We start from the raw sequence: 10,673 nt of genomic DNA, 5'->3' as shown, positions 1-10,673 counted from the left end.
CCCTTCGCTCTCTGTATATTTAACTGTTATCTTTTAACCTCTTGCTTCTCCTTCTCCTGCATCTAACCTTCTCACCCGCCTTTTGCCCTTTCCTAACTATCAACTCTGGTTCTTATCAACATTTGCAGGAAGTGTCTCCTAACCCTGAGAATGTAAAGGCCTTGAGACCCCAACCCCATTTTAACAAAGAAAACCCCTTGCCTTTCTTCCGCTAACTCTTCCCATCTTTGTCAACCCACCTCGTGAAAATGGTCGAATTCTCTTAATCTGTAATTGAGGAAGAGAAAATTGAGAGGGAGAGGAAACAAAACACAGTGTAAGAGTTGGCTCAGTTGTATTTTTCCAATTATTTTATTTTTTTCTAAAAACAATAGAAAAAAATCAACTTTAAAAATGAAAATGTATTTAAATAAAAAAAATTATGGTTTATAATACATGTCTTAAAATCTTGTATAACTGTTATAAACGTTTTATTAAAGTTATTTACATTTAAGGGCCCTATTTACATGGGAAAAGTGGGTAAACTTTAAGATTTTTTTTTTTCCTTAAAAACAATTAAATACAAATCTGTTAAAGGAAAAGAAAAAAGATGGGAAGCATAAAAAAAAGTTCTTTTATGCCCAGAGTTTGAGGCAGTTAACATTATGGCTGAAGCTTACAGTCCCAAAGCCCCAGCCAAGGTTGTGAGGTTAGGCTTTGAGCATGCATTTCAAGTCCAGCGCATCAGTTCTAAGAGAAGGAACCGAGTAAGGAGTGAGAATACACGAGCGATCCCAGCTCCTCCTCGCGAGAGGTCAGTTCATGCACCAGAGTTTCGAAGCTGTTCGAGTTTGTGTTTCAACTGTTCTCGCCGCTTCCTCAGCAAGTCCTTCTCTGAGATGAGCTTGTGTTCCTCTGCTTGGATGGACAGGATGTAGGCCGTGGCTTTTTTGAGAATAACTACCTTGGGGGCCTTTTCATTGTTTTCCAACTCCGGGATCTGGTCACGCAGGGCAAAAAAGCTGCGCTTGAGCTCGTTTCTCCGCTGACGTTCCAAGACGTTGTGTGTCCGCCTCTTGTCGTTCTCCTCGGTGTCTGAGGATCTGGGGCTGGCACATTTGCGGTTGTTGCTGATCTGTTTCAGGACCCTTCCACTGTCCAACTTGGCCCTCTTGGCAGCTGGATAGTCCTTCCTTGTGGAGGGGGGCGCTGCATAATTGTGCTGATGAGTGGAGACATGGCACCTCTTGAGGACCAGTGGGCTGTGTGGAGGTTTGCTGTGGCCTCCTGATGGCGATGACCCTGATTCGGACCTCTTGGCAGGGGGCTGCCTCTTTTCCACAGACACCACATCAATTTCTTCATCTTCTTGTTCTTCCTCTGAAGGAAGGAAGTGGAAGAGCACTGTTAGTAATGCCTCCTGAATGCCTCCTTAAACCCACCCGCTAACTAGGATTTCACCAATGCTATGCAAATACCAAATAGTGATATGTCACAAAAGATGCTGAAGAAAATAAGAACCCAGATCTAGACCCCATTCATTACCCCTTCTCCCCAGAAAGGAAGGAGAACAGGGTTAGGGCACAGGTGAGGAAATTACCATGTACCAGGATATGGCATCCATGCCAATTCTTACCTAAGATTTAATGAGGCTTCAGACACACCCAAAGCAAAGCATATTCCCAAGCACCTCCTATTTTTAAGGGACTTTACCAAGAACCCTTCAGGTGTTGTGAGGGAGAGCTGCAAATCTCTTGGTCTGACTTTAGCAACTCCCTATTTTACGGTCAGTGCTATAATAAAAAAGTCTTGCAGCTTTGCCAAAAACGTCCTGGTAAAAAAAGAAATCCAAATCGGGCAGGATTGGCTTTGAAGTGTTCAAAACAGGGTGAAAAAAACTGACCAGCGCCTGGCACTGAGGCTAAAGGGTGTCCTGCTTCAGCAGTGGCTTCTCTTGGGTCTTGTATAAACTTATCCATTAAAATTCAAATATTTTTCCGGAAGTCGTGAGAAGCAGGTAATTCTCTTTTATCCTCATTCACACTCTTCCCAGGGTAATTAAAATGCTTAGGAGAGGTAAAAGGGAGTGGATTGAGTTGAAAGATAAGCCAGAAGATTTAAAAACCCAAATGAAATTCCTGAGGGGTGGGAAGGGCGCGGGAGGTGGGGGGGGGGGGCTGACAACCAGGGCGGTCTGGGGGGGAAGGGGAGGGAGGGAATCTCTGAAGCACAGGAATCCAGGGATGAAGAGCCCTTAGACAGAGAAGGGAAAGACGGGGTGAGCCTAGGGGTCAATTGAATTAATGCCAATGAGAAGGAGGTCCATCCAACCTCTCCCGTTCTGTGCTGCTCGGAAGGGGGCTTCTTACCAGAGTCGCTGCTGGTGGTGGGCGGTGTCTCCTCATGCAGCACTAGGGGCTCTGGGCTAGCCTGTGGAGAGGACTCGGAGGACAGCAGCGAGTCCGAGGAAGGAGAGAAGGCTGTGGAGTCGGACGAGGTACAGGACTTGGGCGAGCTGCTGTCGTTGAGCGGGTAGGGGAAGACCACCGAAGGGTCAATGCACTCGGACGCCGCGGCGGTGAGGTCCTGCAGGTACAGGCTAGAGGTGGAGCAGCCGCTGTGCCCGCGGGCGGGGCTCGGGCTGGCGCTGTCTTTGCGCGCAGCCTGGTAGGAAGCCAGCTTCTCTGAGACCAGCTTGGCGGCGGCGGAGAAGCCGCTCCACATACAGTCCTGGATGATGATGTTCTTGATGAAGGTCTCGTCGTCAGGATCGCAGATGAAGCTCTGGTTCACCATGTCTCCTCCAAGCAGCTCAGTCACCATCTCCAGCTGATCGGCGGTGGAGAAGTTGCCGCCACCACCGTCGTCGTCCTCCCTTGGGGAGAAGGACGCAGCGACCGCAACATAGGATGGAGAGCAGAGCCCCGAGCGGCGGCTGGGGGACAGGGGCGGGGTGGGCAGCAGCTCGAATTTCTTCCAGATATCCTCACTGGGCGCGGGCGGCTGCAGCTCGCTCTGCTGTTGCTGGTGATAGAAATTCTCTTCCTCGTCGCAGATGAAATAGGGCTGCACCGAGTCGTAGTCGAGGTCATAGTTCCTGTTGGCGAAGCTCACGTTGAGGGGCATCGTGGCGGCTGTCTGCTAGAGGGGGCCGGCAGGGGAAGCAAGGCTAGAGTTACTCAGCTCTGGTTGATGCAGAAACCCGGCGCAGCGCGTACCCCAACCCTGAACCACTCCCCTTCCAGTGTGCTGTCCTTCCAAGTGTGTGTGTGTGTGTGTGTGCGTGTGCGTGTGCGTGTGCGAGTGTGTATGTGTGTTGGGGGGAAGCGCTCTTTCACTCCCTACTATCTCGACGCACATCGGACTCGCAGCTGCTCCGAGTCCCCGCCTCCTTGGAGCAGAGACTTAGCCCTGCGGACGCCCAGGAATCGCCATAGGCCTTGGCTTCCTTCAGAGGCTGAGGGAGGCGACTGTTGGGAATACAGTCTGCCAAAAGCCAAGGCGCAAAGTTTTGCGCCACCTGAAGGAGAAAGGCGAGAGGCGCCGCGGTGCTAGGCTCCCTCCCGCACCAGCTCTCTGCGCCGCCAACCCCGGTCCCGGTCCCCACTTGCGCCGTCGCCGCGCTCCTACCCAGCCGGCGCCGCCGCCCCTCTCCGCCCTCCTCTTTCTCCACCCCCAGCGCGCCCCCCTTCCTTCCTCTGCCGGCTTTTCTTTCCGATTGCAGGCTTAGAGGGGCGAGCACAGCCTCCCGCTTTAACAAGCCTCGCCAAATAAAAGGGGAGGGGGTGTCAAATAATAACAGGGACACCTCCCATCTACACTCTATACCGCGACGCCACTGCGCCAGAGACCCCGCAGCGATTCAGCACCCTGAGCGGGGCGTCTTCCCTCTCCCGCTGAGGGTAGCAGCTGTTACGGAACAGCCCAGATCACGATTCACCGCAGTCTTCCTAGCAATTCAGGGGCGTGGGGATACCCGCGGATCCCAACCCGGAATGTGAGGATTCCCCCCGGTTTCCCCCAACGAATAGGTCACATCCCTGCCCCAGTTTTGCCTTCCGCCACTGCGCTAGCCCAGCACCAAATCCCAATACCGTGGAGGTCAGGTTTACATTTTACTATTATCACTATTTTTAAAGCCAAATGGCAACTTCTTAAAAGGAACAGGGGCTAGTTGGAACCGCCGCCGGGGATTGGCGGGCGGGACGCACCTCTGAGTCGGTCTCTCCGGCTGTCAGAAAGGGACTAAGCCGAAATTTAAATGCCCTCCCAGAGACTGGGAAAAGTCAGAGGCTGCAGAGCCTTCTCTATCCCACACGCAAAAGGTAAACCCTTCTCCAAAGACCTCAGGATACCAAGGACTTTCTGTCCAGGGAGAAGCGACCTCCGGGTCCAACCCCCGAAAGGACATAAATAGCAATTAATGTAGTAAAGCAAGAATGTCCAACAGGACAGGGTCAGCGTCAACCCAGAGTAAACCTCTGGAACCCAATTTCAAAAGGCACCTCGGTTTTTCCTTTCCCCTTCCCTCTGTCATCTTGACAAGTCTCTCTACCCAGACTCGGATTCACCCCAGCTCCACCCTGGCCTACCCCAACTACTCTGCGAAAAGTGTCAAAAGCACAGGAATGGAAGAAAGACTACCCTGACCAGCCGTTGCATTCAAGACGCAGAGAAAATACATGAGAAGACCAGCAGATCTGTGCTTACCGGGTTTTCCACCGCCCAAAGGATATCCAGCCTTCAAAGAGCGTTAGGAGCTCCTTTCAGGGGAGCAGATCGCGGGCAGAGGCAGAGAACACTGTCCCCAAATTGACAAAAATTTCCTCCCCGGCGCCTGGGGAGTCCTATCCTCACACGCAGATTGTAAGTTCCAGTGCAAAAGTGTCCGCCCGCTGCAATGGGCAAAGTTTCCCAGAGGGGGCGAGGGTTGCGGTCTCTGGTGCTAGGTCAGCCGGAGGGCTGGGGCGGGGGGCTGCAGGCCCGAAGGCAAAGCCCCTCTCACTCCCAAGCTGCCTTCCCAGGACGCCCGGAGCGCGGCTCTGCACACTGTGCTCTTCCAACCCGCCCGCTCACTCCCTCTGTCTCTCGCTGGAATTACTACAGCGAGTCAAAAAAACGCCCCGAAAAGCTTCTTTTATACTGAACTCTCAGGATCCCTCCCCTCTCGGCTCTTTTTCCCGCCAAGCCTCGGCGAAGCCCTGCCCTTCTAGAGGCGGGGGGTTGGGAGGGGGAGCGGAGTGGGGCGCGGCGGCGGTGGCCGAGAGCAGGGCAGCCCGGGGGTCCTCGGCCGCTTAGACCCCGGGATTATAAAGGGCTGGTGGGCGGGGATTCGCCAAAGAATCTCTCTCTCCACCCCCCCTCCCCCGCTCTCTGCTTTGGGAACCCGAGAGGGGCGCTAGTGGGGAGCCAGGGAAAGAGGAGGAGCCTCAGCCCCGCAGCCCAGTACTCCAGTTCCTGGGGAGTAAACAGTAAAGCGCAGCATGAATTAACAGCGCGCCCGACCATTTTCTCTTTCTCGCGCGCACGTCCTTTCCCTTTCCGCAGTTCTTTGGGCGCAGCGCTCGGGTGAACTATGTTCTTGTCCTGCGTGTTTCAGTCAACGCAGGTGGAACAGCTGCCTAGCTCCGCACAATACGCCTTGTACCCTGGGCCGCGTCACGCACGTCCCGGGCGGCCAGGCGCCTCTCTTAAGGTTGGGAAACCAGAATTTCGAAAAGGGAAGCAAGAAAGAATGGGTTATCTATAGGTCCCTGTTCAGTGTGTGCAGTGTAAGATGGGGATCAATGACAGACGAGGTCTACAGAGGAAAACGATGCCCAGAATTATTAAAATTGCCCAGCAATGCACTGCCACGTATACTTGGAGAGCCACTTAGCATTATGCATTTTGGACGTACAGCTATGTCGACTGCGTTCCTTCTTTCCAGAATGGATCCCCTAATTTGCTGTTAAAACGCACACACACACACACACACACACACACACACACACACACACACACACCTCCTCCGGCTCCTTCCATCAAGCAGAGGGGTGGGAGGTGGCTGTTCCCCCAGGACAATCTAACCCTGTAGGTCTCCCTGCGCCTTCCAGAGCTGGAGTACAGTAGGGAAACGGTGGTGGGTGCGCTCTACCGGATATTCTAGGTCGAGTCTCTGCCGGTCTGCACCCCATCCCACCCGCGCTCAGTCAGAGTTCCTATTCTACAGCCAGCTTTCACAAGAGGCAAATCCTCTTTACCCCTGTGGAGCCAAGTTGCACCAGACTCAGGCTTAGAGGTTGGGGGAAATCAAGGCGCTAGACGCTAGAATACCCAGTGGGTGGGTGGCTAGGAGGGACACCCGGACTTCCCAGAAAGGGGGAGGAGTAGAACTTGCCAACTCGGATCTGGATCTGGGGAGCCTGCGAAGACCCTAATATAAAGGAAACCGTTAACCCCTTCCTCCCCAACCAAACCTAAGTCTTTCCTCTTTATTACTGGAATTGTAGTTATGCACTTAAAAAAAGAAAGCCGGCGCCGATCTGATCAAAGAAATGTTGCGTTTTTGAGTTTTTATTTATGTCTGTGTGTGGCTTGAGCTAATAAAAGCTGACTTAATTTATACATTCATTTTCAGTTTACTTTTTCCCTGAATACATTATTGTGCATTACATACAATCCTCAAACACATACACACTTCATATATATGCATATGCATATATATGATAACCTAGTCTATTAACTAATTTGAAACATGAGTCTTTTACTCTGCTCTAGGTTTATTATATAATGCAAATTCCCTCGGGATTTTCTTATCCCACAGCATCACAACCCGAAGTAATCTCATTCATGACACTTCACTCCAAGGCATTTTAAGAAACCTCCCACTGATATCCCCTTAAAAAAGAAGAAGAAGAAAAAAAATCTACTGTATGGAGTGTATAGTGTGCACATTGTTCAAGGTATTCATTATCCATTGAGTTTGCAACTCAGGGTTCAGCTGTTAAATGATAGCATCTTCCTCCAGATCAAGCTCATTACACAACTCAGCTTTAAGGATTGCAAAATGACTACAGCCTCTAGGATTTTGCCTCAAACGCCAAGAGCCGCCAATCCCTAGGCTGCATTTAGCTGCAGACTCTTTCCCAGTCCTCTCCTTGGGGCTGCACGGGTTTTCTGGTTTGCGAAAGTAAAGTAAGTGTGCCCTCTACTGGCCACAGAAATCCCGGCTTTGGGAAGCCAACGAGGGCGGAGGTCTGGTGGGGGCAGGGCTTTTGCCCGCGGGGTTTCCAGCCTAGGCGCTCCGCTGCCTCAGATAAGTTTCCAGGGCACCTTTTAATGACTCTTTCAGACTGCAAAGGAGCCAAAGGAAGAGAAATTATTAAGGAAAAAGTGGTTCAGAGGTAGCTACTCAATCGCATAGAGGTGTCGAAAACCAACCTATCACTACTACAGTCACCCAAGGGAAAGCCCTAGTTGTGGATGGGAAAAGTGAATAATTCACAGGTAAACATGTGAAAAAAAAAATCCTAACAGAACCAAAAAGCACTAGAAGACCCTTTAGCCTCCGTGTCTCACACCTTTGTCCTGTTCCAAACTGGGAGTGTCAAAGCAGGACACTGGATTTTATTGTGCAAAAGAAGGCGCTCTAGAGTGTAAGGCGAATTTATCAGCTCCTCGTTTCATTACCATCATTATTTTTTGTTTGTTTTTGAGACAGGGTCTCACTACCTCTGCTAGGCGTAAACTCACCCAGTTTTTCTCCTTCTTCCTCTTCCTCTTCCTCCTTCTTCACACAAGTCCTCAATGTCGCAGGATATATCTCACTGCACCGGGATTGTTATGCCATGATGAGTGAAGATGGAATCCAGGTGGGGCATGCTACGTACTGAATCCTGAGCTCCCACACCCTGCTTTTACGTTCTTTGTGAGCCGATCCTCAGCTCCCTGCTTATTACTTGCAATAAATGGGGTGGGTGACCAATGGCCTGACGTTTTGTTAGTGCAGAGGAAGACTGAGAATTCTCTGCCAAATTTTGTTTTGTTTTGTTTGTATTTTTGTTTTTGGAGACGGAGTTTCTCTGTGTAACAGCACTGGCTATCCTGGAACTCACTCTGTAGACCAGGCCGGCCTTGAACTCACAAAGATCCTCCTGCCTCTCTCTGCCTTCAAGTGCTAGTATTAAAGGCATGCACCACCACGCCCAGTGACTGCCAAAATATTTTAGAGGATCAATTTACTAAAAGGTTGAAATTTTACCCAGGTGTGGTGATGAGTGCTGTCCTGGAACTAGACAGAGATCCTCTCGAATACTGGGATTAAAGGCGTGCACCACCACTGCCCGGCCACGCAGAAAATTCTTAATGGCATCCGATCAACAGACAAGGTCCTCAGCGTATGTGACAGGGGTGGCCTTCTCCTGGAGGAAGACTCTAGGGCAGATTTCCTAGGGTTTGGCACCTTTAGCATTTTTCTGTTAGAAGCTGAATATGGCCACCCTCTTCTCCCCAAACACAAGATATTACCAACAAATACGAGAGTGGGTATAGCTGACCCTCAGAAGGTACTTTTTGAAAATGAATAATTATGGCCTGCTTTAAGGTCTTACTCCCCAATCCTGCCAGTGTAGTGTAGGTGTGTGAACCCAGATAATACAATAGCTTGTGGTTTGGGGACTTACCCAAACTATATCTGAGCCTGGTGACATCAGCTGTGGTGTCACTTTCAAGTAACAGGAAGGTAGGGGCCACCCCCATTTTACATATTAGGAAACAAATAGGTACTCTATTCATTGTAAAATAAGTTTTGAAAAATAAAAAAAGGGACAAGAAAACCACAAGTTTCTAATCTTGGCAATGAGGTGTAGTTGTTGGAATTTCTTGTTGTTGAGAATGTAGTCTGGGATGGTTTCTAACTAAAAGATCCTCCTGATTCAGGCTCCCTACTGTTGGAATTAGAGTTTCATGTGTGTGTGTGTGTGTGTGTGTGTGTGTGTGTGTGTGTGTGTGTGTGTGTGTGTGTGTGTGTGAGAGAGAGAGAGAGAGAGAGAGAGAGAGAGAGAGAGAGAGAGAGAGTGTGTGTGTGTGTGTTGTTATTGTTGTTGTTGTCATTGTTGAGAATTGAACCTAGGACCTTTCAAACTCTAGACAAGTGCTTTATCAGTGAGCTATATCCTCAGGTGCTTTGATATAAGAGCCTCACTAAGCCGCTCAATCTAGTTTTGAACTTGCCAGCCTCTTGCCTCAGGCTCCAGAGCGCTGTGAAGACAGACATGCATCACTCTATATGCCTATTAAGGGAAGTGATTGTTGGTTCTGCTGTGAAGTTTCCTTTTGGAAGATAGTGGAAGATGGTACAATGGTTTGTCCCTCTGGAACATTGTGACTCTAAGGCTCTCTTATGAGAGATGCTGCGGGGTGTGAGCTGAGTGTTAAAAACAGGCATGCCTCCGGAAGACCCTGCTATTGTCCCTGGAGGTGAGACTTTGGGTAAGCAGGCCCATCCATACCTTTACCCCATGGCAGAGAGTACATGCCTTCTTACAGTGAAACACTCTGAGAATCACAGTGCCTGTCACCATTCTGTCTCACACTAGCAGCCCTGCTGCTCTTACACTTAAGAAGGAAGAAGGACCTGCAGAGAGAATGAGAGGTTCTTGGGAAAGGGAGGAAGGTGTGCTGGGTATTGACACGGGGGCACCCTCATGGTTAGCACACACTCTATCACAGAGCTGTATACCCCCAACTAGAATAAAAAGTTGACTCAACTTCTCCTTTTCTTTGCAAAGACACAGGAGAAGAGTTCCAAATAAATGGCTTGAATGACATACCAGGAGCTGTCTCCTTGTGATGGTTAATTTTGGTTTTTGTTGTTGAGTTTTTTTGTTTTGTTTTGTTTTTGCTTGTTTGTTTTATTTATTTATTTTTATTTTTTATTTTTTGAGAGGTTTCTCTGTGTTGTAGTCCTGGCCATCATGGAACTTGCTCTGTAGACCAGGCTGGCCTTGAACTCAGAGATCTGCTGCCTTTGCTTCCCGAGTGCTGGGACTGAAGGCGTGTGCCACCACTGCCTGGTGTGATGATTAATTTTGATTCTCAGTTTGATGGGAATTGAAATCACTTAGGAGACACAGATCTGGTTTATCTGTGAGTATATTACTGGAGAGGTGTGAGTCGGGAAGGAAGACATTCCCTAATGGGATCAGTGTCAACTGATGGACTAGATTGAGTTGCAATGTGGGTAACAAGGCACAAAACAGAAAAAGAGCTAAACTTCAGTATTCTCTGTCTCTCTCTCTGTCTCTCTGTCTCTCTGTCTCTCTGTCTCTCTGTCTCTCTCTCTCCCTGCTCCCCTCTCCTTTCTGACCTTGGCTACAGTGTGACCAGGCTCCAGATGCCAAAGCCTCCAGCTGCTCTCACTGTGACTTCTACCATGACACTTTCCCCTCAAACTGTGAGCCAAAGGAAATTCTTCTCTTAAGTTCTACTTGCTACAGTAAGTCTGCCACCCTTTCAAAAGCTTCCTGCTGAGTTCACGCTCTACGTCTAAGTACAGTTACTAAAATCCAAAGAAACTGGACCTAGGTGATCCCAAACCCAGCTCCAACGTGGGAGCCAAATAGCAGGCCCTAAGGATGCGCTGGGTTTTCCAAATGGCTGCAGTTCCTGTGAGTCCTGTCAGGGAGTGATGAGAGCAGCGGGAGAGAATGATA

The 10,673-nt window shown here is 49.7% G+C and overlaps 1 protein-coding gene across 3 annotated transcripts; it reads right to left on the bottom strand.

The window, feature by feature from the left end:
* Positions 1 to 337: 337 nt before the first annotated feature.
* Positions 338 to 5,308, bottom strand: Myc (MYC proto-oncogene, bHLH transcription factor). 3 transcript variants are annotated; one of them, XM_036208372.1, is made up of 3 exons: positions 4,690 to 5,308; positions 2,349 to 3,120; positions 338 to 1,359 (listed from the first exon to the last, which is right to left on the bottom strand). In XM_036208372.1, the coding sequence occupies exons 2-3, from the start codon at positions 3,103 to 3,105 to the stop codon at positions 800 to 802; spliced, it is 1,317 nt and encodes a 438-aa protein (XP_036064265.1). In that variant the 5' UTR covers positions 3,106 to 3,120; positions 4,690 to 5,308; the 3' UTR covers positions 338 to 799. The 3 variants fall into 3 exon arrangements, with proteins under 3 accessions (XP_036064265.1, XP_036064266.1, XP_036064267.1); XM_036208373.1 differs by having other exon boundaries at positions 2,349 to 3,117; XM_036208374.1 differs by lacking the exon at positions 4,690 to 5,308 and adding an exon at positions 3,338 to 3,511 and having other exon boundaries at positions 431 to 1,359; positions 2,349 to 3,117.
* Positions 5,309 to 10,673: the final 5,365 nt, after the last annotated feature.

The sequence above is a fragment of the Onychomys torridus genome, chromosome 16, assembly GCF_903995425.1.
Source record: "Onychomys torridus chromosome 16, mOncTor1.1, whole genome shotgun sequence".
In the NCBI taxonomy this organism is placed as follows: Eukaryota; Metazoa; Chordata; class Mammalia; order Rodentia; family Cricetidae; genus Onychomys; species Onychomys torridus.
The sequence above is the reverse complement of the archived record's forward strand: the minus strand, read 5'-3'. Positions and strand labels throughout refer to the sequence as shown.

What these genes read in the sequence shown, in the direction of transcription:
- Myc (XM_036208372.1), bottom strand. Translation starts at nt 3,105, where the DNA reads ATGCCCCTCAACGTGAGCTTCGCCAACAGGAACTATGACCTCGACTAC. An exon ending in CACCACCAGCAGCGACTCTG is followed by an intron (nt 1,360 to 2,348) that starts GTAAGAAGCCCC and finishes TCCTTCCTTCAG; the next exon opens with AGGAAGAACAAGAAGATGAA.